At 44.1% G+C, this 21778-nt stretch overlaps 1 protein-coding gene across 1 annotated transcript in view; it reads left to right on the forward strand.

Moving 5' to 3' along the window:
• The first annotated feature begins 14472 nt into the window (after positions 1–14472).
• Positions 14473–21778, forward strand: part of MCU (mitochondrial calcium uniporter) — an 11502-nt gene continuing 4196 nt past the window's right edge. The window contains 4 exon segments of the mRNA XM_031064471.1: positions 14473–14602; positions 18480–18650; positions 19441–19545; positions 21757–21778. The exon segment at positions 21757–21778 is cut by the window's right edge and continues 127 nt beyond it. Of these exon segments, the coding sequence (XP_030920331.1) occupies positions 14473–14602; positions 18480–18650; positions 19441–19545; positions 21757–21778 (428 nt within the window).

A 21778-nucleotide genomic window follows, 5' to 3' on the forward strand; every position in this document is an offset into this window, starting at 1 on the left:
AAGGTTTGGGGCACCAAAAGAAGTTTGTGTCACCCCATTAAGGTGAGGTTGACCCTTGTGTGAGCTAGAGCTAGATCTCTAGCCAGATCAGAATGAGCATTTTTAAGCCTCTTGCTCGGCTGTAAATAGTGTGGGGAAAGCTTAATGAAATCTATTTGGGACTGTGCAGGCTTTATTTCTATTTATCTTAGTAAATTCCATTTATGCAAGTCCTGGTTTTTCTTACCCAGCTAAGATGTGTCAGAGGTGTCGGTGGTTCTGTGCAGGGCTGATAAAGGGGAATAGGGGGGAAGTTTTACAGCCCCTTTCTGTAACCTCCTGGTGCCCAGGAGGGTACAAGGTGGCTCTACAGAACTGCAGGGCTTTGTGGCTTGGTAGCCTTGATGAGCCCTTACTGGAGATCAGCAAGGGAGCAGCACCACAGCGTGAGGTGGAGCTGGCTTTGCACGCCCGTGGCATTCAGCCAGCAGGGACAAGAGTGCTCCTGTTCCCTGCTGGGATTCCTGCAGGGTGTTGGGGGTTTTAAACATCAGAGGAGCTGCCTCTCTGTCCAGGGAGATTATGGATCCAACACTTGGGTAAGAGGCGTGACTTTTACAAGATGCTTTGCTAGAAGTTGCTTTGTTTTGGAGAAACCAGGTATTTAATCTTCCTTAGGCGGGACTTTCTGTCTGGAAGATGCAGAATTCCAAAAAAGGAGTTTGATATTAATTAATAATAAATGTGCATGAGCAAGTTCCCTCTGCCAGACGTCATCCCCTGAGCTGCCACACGCTCTCCTGCAAACTTGCCAACGCATTTCACACCAGCCTGCAAAGCCAAAGGAGTGATGGTTGCTCAGTGGTCTGGGAGATGATGCTTCTGCATTTTTCAGTGTTCTCGAGGGTGGAGGTTTTGGTAATCCAGAGAGTCATGGTGTCAAATTCATGACGCTTAATGTTTTACTGGATTTAAATCCATCTTCCCTCTCTACAAAAGGTGAGAACAGCAGTTATTGCTGATCTGATCTATTTACTATGTCTGTTAGTCTGTCAGACTGGCTACTGTGTTGTTAAACATACTGAATATATTAATTACAAATAAGAGCTGAGAAATGGAACAGGTTTCACAAATGTTTCCAAGCCGAGCACCACACAGACTCTGTTCTAGACTGTGAAACTGTTAATGTCTCTCTTTGTTACTGTTAAAAAGTTGAAATACTGTGGTTTTGAGGCATTTGGTGGCCCAGCCCCTTGCTGGACATAGGGACTTGTGACAACTTGTTGATGACCTTGTTCAGAAAGGCTGGGACAGGCCAAAGCTTCCCCCTGCCCCTCTTTCCAAATACAGCATAACTTCATAAACAGCTTGTTAGCATAACCTCTCAATGCCAGAAAAAAACCTCAGGTGAACTTGAATTAATTCTGTTCCTCTTGCCTGCAGGCATATTGGAATGAATCTTTCTGGGTTCCTAATGTGGAGAAGAAATTTATCCCCAGAGGAGAAGGGTGTGCCAGTCACCCACCATTCAGGTGTGATTCCCAGGCTGTGTTCAAGCTCTTGCAGTTGTAACTTTGCCTGAATTATTTTCCCAAGTTTATAGTGATATCCTTGAATTACAGGAACACAGTGTGGAGAGGAGACTTTGGCCTTTTCAAACTGGCTTGAAAACACTCAGGTACCCTGTGCCTGCTGTGTGAAAGATCAGATCTGGGGAGGGGGTTGTTTGCTGTACAGCCTCCTCACTGGAGATGGCACAGGGTCATTGGGAATGTCACTGCAGAAATGGTGCTTGTCTGTAGGCAATCCATGTGGGATGTGCTCTGCCTGAGTGGGTTTGCTGGGTTCCTGCACTCCTGAGCAAATCTGACTGCAGCTGGTGCAGTGTCCTGCAGCGCTGTAGCAAGGCTGTGACCTGTGTTCCTCCTGTTTCCCTGCTCTGTGCTCATCTAGCTGCTGCTTTCCCAGCCGTGCCTTGTGCATGTTTTTGGTTTCCATTGTGACTGTTCCCCTTCAGAAATGAGTGATCTTTGATATTTAGTCTGAACTTGCTCTAAGTGTTCCTGGTTTGCGTGTCTGCAGCAATGGTCTGCTTTCCTACTGAGGATTTTTTTTTTGCCTCCAGAGCTCTTTATGGATTCTCCTAGTATTTGTCTGGACAGCCACTTATGCTCCTCCCAGCCAGCTATTTTAGTGCTTCTCTTAATGCTTTCTCAAGGACTAATGCGTTTTCAGTGCTGTGCTGGGAAAGCACGCAAGGTTTCAGCTCTCTGAGGCAGTTCCAGAGCCCATTGGGCCTCCTGCTCCCCCAAAAGGATAAACTCTGCTTGAAAATGCCTGGGCCTCATACCTGAACTCATCACCTTATTGCTTTCTGTCTGATTTGAGCAATAAAATTTGTCCTATACTAAAAAAAAACAAAACCAAAACCAAAAATCCCTTTGAAAGAGGGATGTGCTTTCGATGTCTCATGTGAGTGTTTGCTGTGCAAGCTTTCAGCAGAGCTCATTGGAAAGAATTGTGACCAGCAGCTGTGGCAGCTGGTTGTGGCTCACAAGTTGTTTGGATCCCACCACCCATCAGCAAAGCAGTGTAAGCAGGGAGGGATGAAAGAAACAGATTGTAATGCCCTGAATCACTCTTCCTTTATGTCTGGACTTTTCGAGTTGCTGATGCCTGTTTTGGGGATGATTTTTTTTATCAGGCTGCAGAGCTGTGACCCCAGCAGATTTCACAGGCTTAGAAAACCAGGCAGAGTCCTACCAGCATATCAGCTGGGGAAATGTGCTCTCCCCATTGTTTGTTCACCCAACACAGCCAAAATAATTTTAAAAACAAAGGAGAGAGAGGGCAGATAGTGACAGGACAAAAGGGAGTGGGTTCAGACTGCCAGAAGGCAGGGTTAGATGGGATGTTGGGAAGAAATTCTTCCCTGTGAGGGTGAGGAAGGCCTTCACAAGTAGCCCAGAAAAGTTGTGGTTGTCCCTGGAAGTGTCCAAGCCCAGTCTGGAGGGAGCTTGGAGCAGCCTGGTCTATGGAAGGTGTCCCTGCCCATGGCAGGGAGTTGGAATGAGATGGGCTTTAAAGCTCCTTCCAACCCAAGCTAGTCTGGGATTCTGTGATTCTCTCTGGCTTCTTAAAGCTATCTCCATGGAGGAGCAGAAACCTGGGATTCACAGTTGAAAGAGCTTTAAGTCATAATTAGCATTGGATCAAAGGGAAAGCCCTGCTTCCCAGGGCTATTCAGTGCAGTGAGAAAGCATTAAAAAGGTTCTTGGAAAGAAAGTATGGAGAGTGAGCTGAGCCAGCCTCCCCTCTTGGATGGAGAGCATATGTTTTGAAGTATGTTTTGAAGTCCTTACCTTGATGCCTGTCGTTTTGTGGCTTCTCCACAGAGGCTTTTTTGCTCTGTTTTGTGTGTATATTTAATTTTCCAGGGAAGAATGGTTCAATTCTCATTAACTAACTGAGATTGTCAATGAAAATACAAAACTGTAAAGGTGTCTCTGACAGCTTGTATAACTCAGAGCCAAATTGTAAATTGCCTTCTTCTAGACCACTGAACACCTATCACAGTATATTAAACCCAGTTTAATTGATTTGGAAAAGCTTTAAGGAAGTGATCAAGCCAAAGGTCTCCTGTTACTTTCCATTCCAAATCCCTCTCCCTCAGGATAATCTCTTTTCCCAGGTCTGTTCATTCTTAAATGGCCTTAATAACTAGAAAAATGTTCATTTTCCTAGTAAATTTTTCTCGTGGTTCATTTCCAAGGCTTCTCATTCTCTCTTAATATGAGTTAATCCTCAGCTTTCATATAGGAAAGAAGTGTGAACTGCAAACCCTTTGCAACATGTGCATCTCTGATGTGTGGTTTGCAGCTTATAATTGGCCAAGTAGTTCAAATCAATTTTTGGGACTGGCTGTTGAAAATGGATTTGTTTGGTGTTGGATCCTCGTTGTGTGTTTGTCTTTGGATGAATCTGCAGCAGCTTCCTTGGGGAAAAAAACTGTAGGTAGAGATGTAAACCCAGTATATTATATGTTCTGTGCTTTTAAAACAAAGTAAAAATACTTGAGCTGAAACAATTTGAAAAATTTCAATTAAAATCCTACTAAAACAAGCCTTGTGATCTGGGGGATAGAAAATTTAGAGAAAACAGTATTTTTAAACAACGAGGTAGAATGAAATGTTTGGGTTTATCACACATCCTGGCAGTGGTTAACTTGATAAGTTAGGGGAAGTCGTAGGTCTGTTTTGCTTAAAGATTCTTTAGTGATTTTAACTTGGATGCCTGGACTTAATCGTTATATAAACTAGAGGTGGGTTTGTGCACAGTGTGTGTCCATAAACCCCATTTTGACTGGTTTTGCCAGGACAGAGGAGGGAGGGGACAGGGTGGATTGGTGCTGAAGGTGGCACCTCCAGAGGAGCAGCAGCCCTTCCCGAGGCCATCCAGCCTCTCATCCCCCCAGGCTCAGCCTGGAGGAGTGATGGGTGTGAACTGAGCTTTGAGGGTGCCACTGGCTGCTAGATGAAGGGATTGACTTCACTTTACAGCTTTCCTCAAACTTTATCTGTCCGTGCCTCTGTTATGCTTCCCTGCATCTGAGCCTAATTACATTCAGATTTGCAGCACAGCAGTGCCATGCAGGAGATGCTCAGATGAATAGCTGCGAGCTATTAGGAGATGCTGTTGCAGTCATTCCCTTAATCAATGGTCAATTAAATAAAAACCTTTTGATCTTTGGGCCTCCTGCTTATGACCAGTGATGAGGCAGTGAGTGTTCCAGTCAGCCCCACCTGCTGCCAAGGCTGGGCTGTGGGGAGCAGTCCCACAGGTAATAAAAGCTTTTCCTGCTCCAGGGGAGCCAGGAGCAAGTTTGTGTTTCTGAAACCATGCACAGAATGCTGCAGGATACCCTGTGGGTGCTACTTGTGGTGTACAGAGGGGGTCAACACCACTTTCTTATGGTTAGGGAGATGGAGGACCTCTGCTGTGAGGAAAGGCTGGGAGAATTGGGATTGTTCAGCCTGGGAGAATTGGGATTGTTCAGCCTGGGGAAGAGAAGCTTTAGGGTAACTTAATTGTGGCTTTCCAGTACTTGAAGGGAACCTACAGAAAGAGAGACTATTTATGGGGGGAATGGCTTTAAACTGCCAGAGGGCAGGGTTAGAGGGAATATTGGGAAGGAATTGATCCCTGGGAGGGTGGGCAGGCTCTGGTACAGAGTGCCCAAAGAAGCTGTGGCTGCCCCTGCATCCCTGGAGGTGTCCAAGGCCAGGTTGGGTAGGGCTTGGAGCAACCTGGGATAGTGGAAGGAGTCTTTGCCCATGGGAAGAGAGGCTGGAACAAGATGATCTTTAAGGTTCCTTCCCACCCAAACCATTCCAGGATTCTGTGACTCCATGACCTCCTCCTCTCCCAGATAAACCAGGTGAGATGAGCCGGGAAAAGCTGAACTGGGAAGCCTTGGGAAGTGAATTGAACACACCAGTTAAGCATCAGGTTGACAATTAAAGTGTTTGTGTTCTTCCTGCACGTTGTTGGTGTGTCAATAAAGATCTGCCTCTGCAGAGCACTGTCTTTCACTCCTGCTTTGACTTCTGCCAGGCTGCCTCTCCAGGCACGTACCTATGGCACGCAGGAGGTGAGCATTGCACCATCTCCTCTCTCGGGGCACAGGAGGAGGGCAATCCTGCAAAATAAGTAAAAGTGCATCGTTAACCAAAGGACATTAAACATTAACACATAGGGATATTAAGTTTGTGTGTAAGTATCCTTGATCTGTGGTCTGGTAGCACAATTAAATGGAGTTCTTTAATGGCTTTAAACATTCATATATTTTTATTGGAATTTTTTTTTTCATTTCCTTCTGTTGCTCTAGTCTTGCCAGGGAACATAAGGGATTTAGAAGCCAGAGTTGCACAGTAACAATCCTTATAGCAGGCAGTGTATCCAGGGGGAGCATGTCAGGCATTTACCCTTAATCAACTGGAGGATTCTTCCAGGGCTTCATGAGATGTGTATGGGACTAGCAAAAGGATTGATTTTTACTGTACTAATCTCACCTGGTGGTAAACTGCTGCAAACTGATTATAGAAGGCAGGGAAGAATGCCAAGTTGAACATCCTACACTTTGGTATTTCTTCAAGAATAAACCTGGCCAGTGTGAATTGGCTGCAGGTATTTGTAGCCAAACTTAGTTTTTTGCTTAGGGAGTGAACTTGTGAGAATCAGAATATCTATAAAGCTTGTCTGGCACTTTTGGGCAACACTCTTAAACTTCCCTGCTAAGTGCCTCATAAAGGATTCAATCCTAAAGTGAGTTTGGCCTCTAGGCTCACCCTATAAGGCTCATAATCCCAGAGAAGGAACCACTTTTTGTGGACTGCCTGGATGTGCCTTTGTGGGTAGAGCCTCTTGCTGTCTGACAGTACTTACCTTTCTGTTCCACCACCTTTTGGACCAAACCCAGGGATAAAGTTAGCCAGAGAGATGAGATTGTTTTGTGTTGTGCTTTCCTGCAGGGAGCTGATGGTGTAGGACTCCCCCAGCAGTGGGATGTGCTGTGGCTTGCAGGATGTTGCACCTCTCCATATTTGAGGCTGTGCAGATCCTCCCAAGCTGTGCATGTGCTGGCTCTGACTCCAAAGCCTGCATGAGCCTGCTGTGCCTTTTCACCAGTGAGGTTCCCTCCTTTCTGAGTTCATTTCCCTGGAAAACCAGTGGGAGTTGGCTGCTCCCCAGCACACACACCAGGCAGAAGGAATTCCCTTGCACTTGGGGCAATCTTGCTCTGTAACTCTGCTCATTGTTTCATTCTTGGTGCTTGGAGTGCAGGGATGTCAGTGAGGTGCTGTTTCCTCCTCACTGGGAAGCTCTTTTTGCACTGGGAGAAGAGGGACAAGAGCTCCTGTTTGAAACTGGTTCTAACAGAGGCTAAAGGAGTTGCCTAATGGGATTGGTAAGTGCTAGAGGAAAAAAATCAAACAAGAAACCAAACAACAAAATAACAGCTGAGCTGCCCCAGGGAAATGGCTGAGGGGAATCCATCTGATGCCTTCTCTCTTGGTTATGCAGTTTTCAGCTGTGGGTGGCTGAGAGAGACAAAATCCCTGAAATTAGTGAGCTCAGAACTCACTGAGTTCTTCAAACCTTTTTTAAACAGTGGTTGACAGCCCCCTTAATTTTGAGAAGAGAGTTATAAACCTTTTCAGTAAGATTCAAGTGATGAATCTGGAAATTAGGGAAAGGAGTTTAGCTTTCAGGTTTCAAAGCTGACAGAAGTTTAAATGCATCCTAGTGTTTTGTTTGAGTTCTATGTTTCAAGCCTTCAGGATTCAAAAGAATTAAAATTCTCATTTTTTTTTTTTTCCCCAGTAACCATGAGGATTGTATTAAAGAACTGGAATCCAAACCATCCTGCTCCAGCAAAGCAAAAATATTTTCATGGTGAAACTGTGATCTGACATCACAAACTGTCAGGGAGAAGTTCCAGCCCTGTTTTGTGTTGTCTGCCAGAGGCAGGAAGGTTTTGTGTGAAGGTTGGGTGAAAGAGGGAGTGTGAGGGTCTGGTGTACCCTGCCTATCATGTGCCTTAAGTTAGGAATTGGTATTTCTCTGTAAATTGTTGGCACTTGCAATAAAATTAAGAATACAGACTGAGAGAAGGTTTTGGTTTGGGGTTTTGATTTGGTTTTTAGTTAAGGGAGAAGTGATGTGGATGGTGGCAAGGGAAGCACCTGTTCCAAGCAATAGATTCTGCCTGACTGATGTGCTTAAGATGTCAGCTCAACCTTTTTCCCTTTTATTACCTCCTCTTCCTTCTCTTGTCTCCCAGAGGCTCCATCAAACCCATCAAATGCAGGGATGTTCCTGCTGCAACTCCTCAGTTCAGTTTCTCCAGAGCAGCAGTAATGCCTGGGAGAAAGGCACAATGAAGGATGAGGAACAATTACTTCATCCCTGCTTTTTCCCTTTTCTGCAGAGAATTAATCTCTTTCCTCCTTCCCCCTCCTCTTCCTGGACACTGTGGATTACCTGCTTCTTTTTAGGCAGATGGGCAAAGGAAGCAGGATGAGAAAGGAGTATTTATAGCTCACCTCCTGTTTATGTTCCCTTCCTAGCAGATGTGCTAGAGCTTTGTACTAATGCTGGAAGAAGAGAAAATTCAGGCAGGAACGAGAACTGAGGCAAATGAAGATCATTTGCTAACGCGTAGGTCATACAAAGTGCTTCCAAATGTAAGGAATAACACTTCCCACATCTTGCTGGCATTGCCTTTTTTTTTTTTTTGTGTCTGTCTACAGCCTGATTTTAAAACACAGAAGAAAAAATCCACGAAGAAAAGCACTGCAGTTCAGATGGGTTCTTGTTTGCTTGACCTTCATCCGCATGAAGCGCTGCCCTGTGGAGGCAGTGGGCGCAAAATGTTCTTTTTGGTGCAAAATCTGACCTCTTGAGTGGGATGGAGCAAGGGCGTGCTGTCAAAGAGAGAGAGAGGAATCAGTTCAAGGCAGAGGGATTTAATCAGACAAGTGTTGTTTGGGTCCTGGGAGACGGTTGAAGAAGGCAGCAGTTTGGACTTAGAGAAAATTGTGCTCAGAAGTGTTTGGCTTGTTGCTGTCACTGTGAGGGCACAGCTCTTGGGTACAGGAGCTTTCCCCACTGTGTTCCCTCTCCAGCCAGATCCCTGGGGGTTTGCATGGATGCAGTGTGAGCTGTACCCTTGTGGGATCAGGGGGTGTTCTGTCACATCCCAGACTCCCAAACAGCAGCCCAGGGTATTTCTTCTGGGAAATACTACATGGCTGTATTGGCTGTGTGAATGTATCCAGAGACCACAGCGAGAAGCTGGAGAAGATCTTCCATACAGGGCTGAAAATTCCTGGTAAAGTCGGGGTCAATTTTAAAGGAAGATTGAGATTTTTTTAAAATATTTTTCTCTCAAAGAGAGATCCTGGAAGTGGGCAATGGTGTCCAGGCACCTCAGAAAGAAAAGAGGGGGTGAGAGGTGCAGGCAGACATCTGCAGTGGCAGACAGGCCTGTTTTGGTCCCTTTGGGGTGTCTGAGGAAGGCAGGGAGGACGCTGAGGAGGAATTAGCAGGAATTAGCTGAGGTTGGCACTGGCAGCCGGCGGGTCCCTCATGAGGCGCCGCCATCTTCCCCTGGTCACGGCGCGGCCCTCAGAGCCCTCAGTGAGGGACTGCTGCGGGCTGGCAAGGTCCTGTGAGTGCTCAGAGCCACACACTGGCTCCTTTGTCAGGGGTTTATTGGCAGACTGGTTTGGTGGTCACTGGGGGGGGGGCCTGGGCCTGAGGGGGCTCTGAGGGGGCTGTGTGGGGTGTCTGGTGCTGAGGGGGGTCTCTGATATCTGGGGTGTCATGGGGCTGAGGGGTCTCCGAAGGCTGTGTGGGGTGTCACAGAGCTGAGGGGTCTCTGATATCTGGGGTATCATGGAGATGAGTGGTCTCTGTTATCTGTGGGGTGTCTCAGGATGCTGAGAGATGTCTGGGGTTGAAGAGTCTCTGATCTCTGTGGGGTGTTTGGGGCTGAGGAGTCTCTCTGTGGGGTACCCAGGGGATGAGGGATCTCACTGTGCAGTGCCTAAGATGTTTCTGGGCACACTTGGATCCTGGATAAAGGGTGGGGTTAGGGGCAAAGTGTTCATTTCGGGCTATTTCTTGATATTATCTACTTTAATTGGCAGTAAATCAACTTTCCCTTAGTCCAGTCTGTTAAGCCTGTGAGCAGTGGTGACTGATCTCCCTGCCTTCATCCTTTTATCCTGTCCTGTTCCCAAGGAGCTTGGGAGCAGCTGGCCCCAGTCAATCCCTCACAGCTCAGTGTACTTCAATCCAGGCAGAGCTTATGTGCTGCTGCAGAACCACTGGCTGTGGTGGGAAGTCACACATCTCATCCCTCAGACAGCAGGTTTCTGGTCAGGGTCAGGGCAGGGGCTTGCCCTGAGTCTCCTTTACTTTGCAAACAGCTGGTGTGAAGGGGAAGGAAAAGGGGAGGACAGAAGGGAACTTTGATAATTTAGGATTGAGGTACTGTGTTGATTCTTTATTTTTTTGTTTTGGTTGGGATTGAAAGCATTTTGTGTTTAGACTTAGATGTTTATTATTTTTATTTATATTAGAGTCTCACAAGTTGTGAGTTCTACAGTGTTTCACTAACAGGTTACAAAAATGGCTTCGTATGTATCTCTACAAGGTCTTTTAAGGAAAAACTATCTAATTAAGAAATAACACTTAAATTATTTCTACTTTTAAGTTAATAACTAATCACTCAAGTCTTGTTAATGTGGACTTTTCTGTCTAATTACAAAATACTACTCAAACTCATGAAGAAGAAGGACTAGTTACTGCTTTAAAACTTTTATCTTAGCTTTATATATATTGTTATATTTTAAAACTTTAAATCCCAAGTTCTCTACTGCATGATATTACACACTTCTAATCAAACTAGTCACTCATAATCTTAGTTCTGTTACTCAATTTTGGAAGTCTTCTCCACGGCCTCAGGTCAAATGCAGCGTTCTCTTGGGGGTCAGTGTGTGTCAGCACAGAGAGTCTAAAATTCTCAGCATCCAGGGTTCCAACATCCTGTTTAAGAGAGACCAAAATCTTACAGATTGAGTACAGGAGCAGAAATGAGGTAAAGGCAGATAAATGGAGCCCTTCAGCATGATTGAGGTGGGTGGCTTGGCTTGCTGGGGCTGCTTGGGGAAGCTCACAGCAATTTTCATCACTGAGATTCCAGCCTGGAGGTTTTAGGATAACCACTTTTAGAGCCAGGAAAGACATTCAGTGTTTCGTGCAGCAGAAGTTGGGATAGAGGGGAAAATATCTGGTTCTTGTTGGAAAAGGTGAGCTGCTTTGGATCAGACTTAAGGCAGCCTCATATAAAGGAAGCCCCTCGTAATTTGTGAAATAGATGTGCCAGAAGCACTTGCAAACGTGGGTCCTAAATGCTTTACTTGTAGTAAGAAACGTTTATGCAGAGAATGCTCTGTTTTTCACAAAAGCTCTGCAGTTCTTGCTGCACTGGTACTCCAGGTAATGAGTTAGCAGCATGTTTTACTTGGGTTCTAGAGTCAGCTGTTCACCTTTTTTCATGCTTGGGGTGTGGGGTTTTTTTCCCGGTCAACCTCTTTTCTGATTTTAATTAGTGTTTGGAGACTCAATCTTTTAAAGTTGTTAGTGTTTCATCATTGATAATTACTTACCTGCAGAACAGGAGCTGCTCCTTCTTTTTCCATCAGAGTAGCCAAAAGGTTGATTTTTTTCAGCAAGGCTTTGATTGACTTTGTCACCTAGGTAATGTTGAGAAAGCTGCATTAGGACCTAGAGAGATGCTGTTCTTTTTGCCTTTGGGTTGGCTAATACAGACCTGGAGGAAGGATTAGTTTTAGGTAGAGGACTGGGACTTTTTCCCTCTTGCTCCTTTAATTATTTTGGGAGTGCAGCTGCTGCATAACCCTGAGCCTCTTAGCATGCATCTTACTGCAGATAAGGCAGGAAATGAAGGATCTGATGGATGTGGAATGTGAATCTCTGCATGTGTTCCTGTGAGACCCAGAAAGTTATCCTAGTGCTTGAAGCTTTTTGCTTTTGTGGTCTGGCTTGGTGCTTTTCACACTCCCAAGAATTGCTTATTTTGGGAGGGGTGGACAAGCCTGCATCGACCAAAATTTGGGTACAGTCATTGCACCCTTGGTTGCTGAAGGGGGGTGGGCTGTTGGCTGTTTGCCTGAGGGGCAGATCTGATCGGTAAAGCTTGAAAAGGGTTCCTCTCTGTGCCCTGCTCTGCTCTCATCCCCATCTTCAGCCTTCTGACACCTTCCTGTATGAAGCTGTTGAACTGCAGACATCGGGTAATGGGTTCAAACATTCCTCTCCATCTCAATTTTAAAACAACAGTCTCCCTTCAGGAATAAAAATGATGGATGACTCCTTAAGCTCTTGCTAACCTTGGATGACATACCATGACATCTTGGTCTCTGCTCAGTTTTGAGCTCATTTGTTCCTCTTTTTCCCTTCCTGCCCAGTAGAGACTGTTGTTGTTGATAAGGAATTGCACCAGCAGCACAGTTCAGAACTGCAGGAGTGACAGATACGAGTGCTTTAACAGCATCTCCCCTGTAAAATGTTCTGGCAGCATCTCTCCTGTAAAATATACACTGCTGGGGAGGGGAGTGTTCAGGAAACAGAGGGGTTCAACCCATATTGGGATGCAGGAATTGTGCAAGGGGTTAAGTGTGGGGACACCTCAGCTTTTTGATGAGTCACCTAACATGCCCTGGTTTTTTCAACCTGTTTTGCCTTTTCCCTGTTTTGTTTTATGAGGGCAGGAGGCTTCTGGAGTGAGCTTGTATCTGTCAGATACTCATAGCCTTAAGGCAAAGTCTTTGCCTGGGCTACCTGATAATATCTTCCAGCTACACGGTTGTTTTGCAGTAGGATAATGCTGGCTTTAGCAGGGTTTAGGATGTTCTGAGAACTGTGTTTTTGGGCTGCTGTCCACATCTGGTAGAAAGGCAGAGTCCTGCTGTGCAGTGTTTGAAAAGTGAATGAATTATGTTGTGTAGAGGGGGAGAGTGAAACAATAAAAACCTCATATCAGTGCTAGCTGTGCTGTGGGATCAGGTAAAACGTGCCTACAAACAGTTTTTGGGGTAGTGCTCTCTGACTGAGGAGAGTTTGTGTCTCACTGAGTGAATTCTGCCCACTTGTTTTTGTGTCTGATACTATCTTTGGAAAGATTGAAATTCCCCTCCTTAGGTAAAAATTGGTTCTGAAAATTGATTTGCATGTGGTACCACATCTGATCCTTGAAGCTTCTGACTTTGTTAATAATATAACAGTAATGCCAAGACAACAGAGCTGGATTTGTACAGTATGTGGGACCATAGCTGTGTTTTTCTCAGATAGTTTTGAGTCTAAAACCTGGGTTTTTTCAAGTGGGAGGGGTAGTCCTGATTGCTCAACAGCAGCCCATGCTGTCAGAGTCAAGAAGACCTGGTTATTTCACTTGCAAAAAAGCAAATTTGTCCTTTGGTTCCCAACATGCAACTGTTTTTTACAACATTACTTTTGCTGAAGCATTCAGCTCGTGTTTTTTACATTACTTTTGCTGAAGCATTCAGCTCCCCACTTGAGTTACAGCTGTTTGGTGCCCACTTATTTTCCTGTCTGATTTGACCCTGGGAAGCTGAAAATGCAGTTGAGAGGAGGCAAATTGAAAATGACTGATTTTTGTTGTCAAAATGGATAGAAATGAAATACAAATACAGCACATGTCACAGTGAATTTCTAGAGCTGTCAATGCAGTAACCATCAGGGCCAAAGGTCTTGCTTTTGAGAAAGATTAGTAGGAACTCTCCTTGGTTTGGATATCAGGCTTCAGAGGACAAGGGAAATAGCAATTAAAGCCATTCAAAGTAGGTTATCAAAGGTAACCTCATGAAACACAGAGGTCTGGACAATTTGGCAGAGAAATAATCAGCAATCTGGGTTTTGTTTGCAAACTTCATTAGAGGTTTACTTAAACAAGTCCTCCCTGTAAGATACCTTTATAAAAATGTAAGTTTGGCAGCTGTGTTTTAGCATTCAGCAAAGAAAAAGTATCCCAGACTGTAGGAATGTCCAAATTGGACAACAGCTGTTGAAAAATCTGAGGCTATCCACTGAAATATGAACCACTAGAGACAGGTGAGAGCTGTGTGTTACCCCTTACTGTGGTGTACAGTTGGGCTGCTTTGTGCCAGAGTTGTAATTTCAGTGCTGGGGAAGGATTAGTAAATAACCAGTGTAATATAATCTTAAAAATAGACTTTAAATCAGTCTGGTTGGAGATTTTCATGGGCAAATGAGTCTCTTGCTAAGTTTGCAGAACATGCAAACCCATTCATGTGCTTTCTTCCTGTTGGGCTGTTGTTTTTTATTTTTACAGCTCAGTATTACAATTATTGCTTTTTATGTTGGAACAATTTGTTCTTCTATGCGCAGGCATGTTTATTGCTTCATGTCTCAGAGTTCAGCTTCCCTCTGTAAGGACATGAGAAAAGTAATGTTGGCATGGAAAACAGCCAAAGAGAACGACCCTGTTAATCCACAACTCTAAACATCCATCCTGGTTATGCAAAAAACTTCTTTTTGTAACCTTTAAAGACTTGTGCTTTGCTATGATTTCTACTGTGTGTCTGTGTAGTAAGCTAAATGGATTTCTTAAAACTGCTTGACCGGGTGGCTTTAAAAATCCACAATAAGGAAAACAAACCACAAGTGTTCTGTTCTAGACTCTCAGCTACCTGTGCGGAGAGTGAGTGAGGTGTGTAGAGGTGAACTTGGCTGCGGGGGGAATCCCTGTGGGGTGACAGATGGGGAGGGAGGAGGCTTTTCCTGACAGGTGCTCCGGGTTTGCGGCCGCTCCTGCAGACGGAGGAAGTGCCCGGCGCGGGCATTGGGGAGGGGGCACGGGAGATGGCGGGGGCCGGATCCTGCCAGACTCTGAGCATTTGTCCTTTTTCCCGTGTTTTCCAGGTGCATCAGCGGCTGTCTCCTTGGCAGAGCGTGAGAGTGGTGTATTGCAGTACCGTAGTGCCCTCTGATGGTGAGTACACACCAGCTCCTGCCTCGCTTGGACTTCCCCAACTCACGTTTCATTCCCTGCCCCCTTTTCTGGTGGAGGCTTCTTTGGCTGGGCACCAATCCAGTTTGGAGCTAAGGAAGCGACAGAGAGAACAACGTCAGGAAGCATTAAGGCAATGGGCAGCTTTTCTATGAACTGTCCTTACAAAACTGGACAGGCTTTATCAAGAAACATGGAATTGCGTGCAACTGTCCAAGTCTTTTTGCCAGCCTTCTTTCTGATGTAGCTGTGAGGTCTGTATGACCCCTGCCCTTCAGGGTGCTGCCCTTCCTGGAGGGAGGTGCCAGAGGCTGGAGCCAGGCTCTGCCCAGTGGTGCCAAGCACTTGGACATGAGGCAAAAGGCAGAAACTGATGCACAGGAAATTCTACCTGAACGTGAGGAAGATCTCCCGTGCACTGGAACAGATAGCCCAGAGAGGCTGTGGAGTCTCCCTCACTGAGGGTCCTCCAGAGCCATCTGGACACAATCCTGTGCCATGTGCTCTGGGATGTCCCTGCTTGAGCAGGGAGGTGGCACCAGAACACTCACTGTGGTCCCTTCAGCCTGACCCTACCTGCCCCCTTAAGTCCATTTATGTAACAAAAGTGCAGTTCAGCTACATGCCAGAATAGTCAAAAGCATCATTTACTACAGTAAATAAGCTTTGAAGCCAAGGCAATATTATTCCTTTATTTAAATTCTGGGACAGCTCAGGCATGAAGCTTTTTTGGTAAGGTTGTCAGAGCACAAAGCAAAAGGATGCACTGGTGGAACTGTAAAAAATCTCAGTGTGCCACAATGCAAAGAGGAAAGGAGCAGCTTTCAGCTGCTCAACATCTGCATGCTGTGCACAGGGAGTGGAGCGCTTGTGCTGACAGACGTGGGCATGGAGTGGATCCTCTCCTTGTTAAGGCTTGTTAATAAGGTCTGAAAGCTAATAAATGAAGGGTTCCTGCTTCCCCTGCCAGGATAACAAGTGTGCAAAGACAAAGGGAACATGACTGCTCTGCAGAGCTTGCATGAAAACCTGGCAGCTTAAACAGGTAGAAGTGTAGAGCATGTGTAAGGTTGAGAAGATAACCTGCCTGTGCTGATTTGATTTTTACCTTTCCTCGTGTTGTGCTTGAATAATTCTCTCATTATTTCTTCCTATAACTTTGCCTTTACCAGCAGCCAATGTTCAACACTAACTTCTTTGGCCACACTTTTTTCTTTTCCTGTACTTCATTTTGACCTCGTTTGTTGCTCAAATTGATCTTAGGCAAAAAGGGAAATCTTTAAAAAAAATACCCATGACCTCTTGCTGGTGCAGATATGTTTGAGTCAAAACTGTGGCACTTGGATGGAACTCATGCCTCAAAGCAACCCCACATTTAATACAGCATGTAAAGCTTTTCAAATCCCCCACGGTCTCATTTAGCACCATTCCTGGCCAGGCTGTAGGTGACTGTAAATGGAAGTGCAGCAGACTTGTATAAAATGAATTTCTTTTACTGCCTTTAAATCCTGGCTTAAAATTTAACTAGAGGAAGATTAGCTGAAACCTTAGCACTGTAATTAGAGAGGTGCCAAATGCTTTGTCCCCTTAGTAACTTGAGAAGTAGATGCAGAAGACACACAGGGCTGTGGGAGAGAAGAGTGAGGCAGCCATCTCGCCCGGGCTTGTTAATAACTTTTACTGGAGCTGCCTGCTGCTGTCTGTTAGGTTTGTGTTGTTGTGTCCTTCAGATTTCCTTCTTTTCTTTGCCTCTTCCCTCTTCAATGCAGTAAAAATCTGACCAGCATTGCTTGTGTGGGAGGCGGTGAGAGGATCAACCTGCAGTCATGGACTTTCCCCACCAGTGAATTAAGCTAGGAAATTATTTTTACAAGGTTTTTGCAAGGAAAATAAAACACAGCTGTATTTGCAGGCTTATGGACCCTGTCTTTTGAAGGGAAATAATTTGGTCTTTAATACTTCCCCTAAGCTGGAAATCCTGGTGAAAGGCTTTGTTTGACTCCTAAAATGCAGCAGGGCTGTTCCTGGTAGGCACTTCCTCCAGAGCTGGCAGTCCTGGAGCTCTGGTTGTGGTGTGGTACCGATGGGGATGCATGGAAAAAGTGTAAATGCAAACATTGTTCTCTCTTTTTCTCTGCAAAAAAAACTGCCACACTGCCTGTGTGATCCAGGTAGCATTTTAAATTTAAAGAAAACCTGATAGCTGGTGTCATAACAGCTGCTGCTAAGGAGCTCTAAATTCTGTCTGGCAGTCCAAATATATTAGCACTTTGCTTTATTTCTTTCCACTAAATATCTGATTCTTGTCTCTGAAGTCTGCACTTCAAAACACTAAGCTACTAAAATCCTGTCAGATGTCTGAGTCTTGAGAACAGGCATTGATAGGTTTTCAGATGCTGGGGCCTCTTAGGATGCTTTAGTTGTTCTAGGTGACCATACTTGGTTGCTTCCATCTAGTCTTTAAGGACTTGAAGGCAGCAATCCCTTGCAAGAGGGAAAAAGCTTTTTTTATGCTTGATTCATTTCATGAAGGTGCGTGATAGTTAAGAAATAGAATTCTGGCTTTGTACAAGTGCACTTGGTAAATGCTTTCTCAATATCCACAATCCTCCGTTTTTGGAAATGTGTGTTGCCTCAGGACTTGTCCCCATAGTTCCCTTTGCTAGTTAAAATAACATTATTTGCCTTTATTTCTACTTCTGTTGAATTTTTGACTGGCTGGTTTTGATGTTAGCTGCTTAAAATGACTTAGCATGTCAGTGCATGAGTTCACTGAGTTTAAGGAGACAGGAGCTGACCAGAGCTGCAACAGGTTGGGATACTGAGGCAGATGAATTGTGGGTGGGTGTGACTGCACCATCCTTGAGACACAGAAAATGCTCTGAGCAATAAAAAACCCTGTGTGTTTTTACATAAGAAACACACCTATGAAAGCAAATCATTTTGAGGTGTGCTGTTATATCTTAGCAACTACATCACTTGAGGACAGTTATGACTGTGATTCAGTAAAGGGCTTAGGGAATATGAACTTTTGACTTCTCTTTTCTCTGTATGGATCTCACGAAGTACAGGGAGCAGGTTGTGGCAGTAAAATAATAAACAGCCTACAGCTCATACAGGTCACTACCATTGATTTTAGAATTAGAGAAATCCTCAAGAATGCCCTCAGAAAAGCTTTTGGCAGCACCAAAGAAATGGAAAAATCTTGTTTTATCTACACCTAAGTAGTAATGCCTGTCTGGAAAAGTACAAAGCATATTGATCCCATGAATTTTAGATTAAATGACCTTGAAGCCTAAACTCGGAGTGCTGTTCTCCTACAGCCTCATGCTCCTGACTGCTTTCTTACATGTTTTGCCTCAGGACAAGGAGGAAGAAACCAGAACTAAACAAGAATATAAACATTTGAAGTGAGTCCTTCCTTGATGTTTCCTAATAGACACAATCTGCCTTTGTCTCCTGAACTATAAAATCCTGATATAAACAGCACTGTTTTGTCTTCCATAGTCCAAAATGCTTTTATTCTCAAAACCTAACCAAAACATACTGTGCTGCCGTGTTGTGGCTTTTAGATATCGTGTTGCCTTTAGAACAAAGGTGACTGTGTTGAGAGTAACTAAAAGGTGACTGTGTTGAGAGTAAGTAACTTTCACAAAGTACAGAAAAATACTGCCAAGTTACTGGAGTGAGAATCTCTGCTATACCTCCATTTTTCTTTGGCCACATCTCTTGAGAAAACCGCAAGTTTAATGTGTTATATTCAGATTATAATCAGGCTTGCCTCTTGTCCGTGGAACAAGTAGAGCAGATGTGTTACCTTGTGACGATGACTTGTATTGTTGTTGTTTTTTCTCTGCAGAAGTGACGGTGGTTTACCAGAACGGGCTGCCTGTGATTTCCGTCAGTCTCCCATCGCGGCGCGAGCGCTGCCAGTTCACCCTGAAGCCCATCTCAGACTCTGTCGGGGTGTTCTTGCAACAGCTGCGAGCAGAGGACAGAGGGATTGATCGGGTTGCAATCTACTCAGCAGGTACTCTTGTTTACAAACTGATTGATTTACTTGCCTGCCAGCTGTCTGCATCCAGCCTTTTGCTTTTGGAGTGGAGGTTCGCTGTGGTGCGGGTTCTCTGACCTTCCTGAAAGAGCAGAAGGTAGAAATGCTATTCCTAGAGTTAGAATATTGTGTAGTCAGTGCTGCCAAGGAAATCAGTCCTAATGGAGATGTTTTCTGGTGAGTTCCCTACTATTTAGTAGGAAAGATGCAAGCTGTGCAACCTACAGAGAGGTTCAAATTGATTTATAAAGAATTGGGTATGGAAGGTGGTACATGGGAAACAGTATCCTGCTTTAGCAATGAGAACTCAGTCATGTTTCAACTTTCATTGTCCTGGCAAAAAGTATCATCCTTTACAAAGAATATTTACATTATTATTGTAAATAGCTAAGAATTTAAAGTTATTTTGTAAACTCAAATTCCGTTTTGGCTTTAAGGGACTCGGCTCTTTGATTTTTGGTCATATGGCAAAGCACATCAAGAGATCAAGTTCATCTGAAGACTTGACTATTTTTACTAAAGATTTTTATGTTTTTCTGTATTTTTGTACACTACTTCCATACTTTGGATGTACTATTTTTTCATAGTTCAATACTGTAAATTAAGAGGTCCACCCTCTGGTTTTCTGTAAATAATATTTACATTATTATATTTACAAAGAATAGAAACCAAACAGCTGGACTTGGGATGGTGTTACAGCTTAGCCACAGCATGTTTAAGTTCTTTGTTCCTCCTGCTTAATGCATCATCTGTGTTTTCCTTACAGATGGCACACGTGTGGCCTCCTCCACAGGCATAGACCTGCTTCTGCTGGATGACTTCAAACTGATCATTAATGATGTCTCCTACCACGTCAGACCACCAAAGAGAGGTAAAGCAGCCTGCTTCTGCTCAGCACGGGGAGTACATCTCAGTATTCAGTTCCCTGCTTCACTACAACATGCTTTATTAACTTGTTCAGGAGCATGAAGTCTTGTTTCTACAGGGAAACCTCCTGGTTTCTAATCCTGCCCTTGGAGCCCAATTTAGAGATATCCAAGTAATCAGAATAATCACTAATGAAAAGCAGATATTTCATTCTGTTCAAAGCTAGTGCCCCCAGCCCTCAAGAGGAATAAACAAAGAAATAGAATTCCTTTTAATTTCTAAGTTTTTCAAAATTTTTTTTTTAATAATTACTGGAAAGTAATTTAATTTAACTCATTCTGAAGGAATGCAGTACAAGATGGGAATTAGATTGAAACTTAGATTGTCTGGTTTGGAAGAATAAATTGTTGCTTCCCCTGACAGCTAACATTGTTTCCATTTAAGTGTGGTACTTTGCTGATAATATTGCAGAATAAATGTTGCAGATAAACCTCAAAACCCCGTTAGCTACCAAACAGTGAAATAAAGGAGACTGTGCCTTTAGAAGAATCAGGTATGAGGGGAAGGGAAAGCAACCTATTTTGAGTCAATAAGAAAATCCATTTCAATAATATTCTTTGAACGTGTGTGATTTTCAAGATGTGAAAACCTGTTGAGAAGCTTTTGAGACATTTCAGCATTACTGGGGGAGGCAGGAACTCGGTGTTTTTATCTGCCCTCTTTCTTCTGGACAGCTTCATAGCCTTCATAAAACACCAGGTTCTTGCATGCCTGTAGTTACCTCTGAGGATTTAAACAAGAGGGACAGCTTGGGAAATGCTGTTTCTGTTTGGCTCTTGGCTCACAGATGTGGGGGATTTTATTGTTCTGTTATTCTGGAAATGGGAGTGCAGTGTACCTGGTGAGATGGTCTTTCTCCTATAAATGTGGGGTAGACTGACCTCACCTAGAGATGATTTTTTCCCCCATCTCATCAAAAGCACCTTAGCAGAAAGCTCTCTGCTCAGACTGGATATCTAAACCACTGGGTACCACACACACAAAGAAGTTACTCTGCTGTCACCCACTGTGTGCTGCTAGGTGAGCTCTGGGATCACCAAGGTTACAGGAAAGTGTCTCCTAGGATGCACTTGCCAAGGAGCTTTCTATAGTTTGTGCTAAAATGAATGTGCCTGCAAATAGGCACTGAGATTAGTTCTGTCAAACTTTTCAGCTCTTGCTTTTGCATTTTTACAAGATCACCTTGTGTATTTGAGAATGGAAATACCAGAATACTGTAATTTTAAATAAGTACTTCTTGATGTTCACCTCAGTAGGAACACATGGATTTTTCTTTGTAGGAGAACAGGAGCCCTTTAACTAGAATGAAATTATGTACTTTGTGTGTCTTGGCACAGGCAACTGAGTCATTTTTTTCCCTTGAACTGCTGGTGTACTTTTTGAGTTGGTAAATTCATATTTTGATACCTTTAGATACAAGTCCAAGGATACTACAAAAATTATTTTTTTTATTTGGTTAATGTCAAAATATTTTGCTTTAATTTCAAACTTCTTTTTTTTTCCATGTGGACTGTAAAACAATGCAATAGTCACAACTCCTTTAGGAACTGGTATCCTCTAGGAATGTTTTCTGAGGTGCAATGCAAGGATGAAGGTGTTTTTGAGTCGTGGCCCTGTTCTTGTTTCTAGATACTGTGTGGGAGAGCTTCACTCCTTTGCAGGCAGCACAGCAAGGGGTGTTACCCACAGAGCGCTGGAAAACAATTCTGACACTGGCACTCCCAAGTGCTGCTGCTGAGGCTGTTGTGGGGTCCCTAACCCACAATGTTCAGTTGCCATCACCAATTATTCTGGTTCCTGGTGGTCTGTATTCTGAATTCTGCCCATGTCTTGACAGCTGGTGTGATAGATCATAGCCAGTTTAGTTTGTTTGTCTTGTATATAAATATTAATCAGAAGCAGCTGTTGGATAATCTGGCCAGCTTTATAGGACACCCCTCTTTTCCTTCTTCTTATCAAATTTTAGGAATATCCCATAGTAAGGCCCTTCTTTCCAGGGAATCACATTGTCTTAGAGTGCTGGAGCTCTTCCAAAGGCCTCTTTGTTGAGAAGATAGTTTTGTTCATTTCCAGAGCAGACTAATAGTGATTCCCCAAGGGCCCATGAGCAGCCCTGTGGGCACAGTGTGTTAAAGCAGCCTGTGTTTTTCCCTAGAGCTCTTAAGCCATGAAAATGC

This window comes from Geospiza fortis, unplaced genomic scaffold, assembly GCF_000277835.1.
Source record: "Geospiza fortis unplaced genomic scaffold, GeoFor_1.0 scaffold48, whole genome shotgun sequence".
Classification (NCBI taxonomy): Eukaryota; Metazoa; Chordata; class Aves; order Passeriformes; family Thraupidae; genus Geospiza; species Geospiza fortis.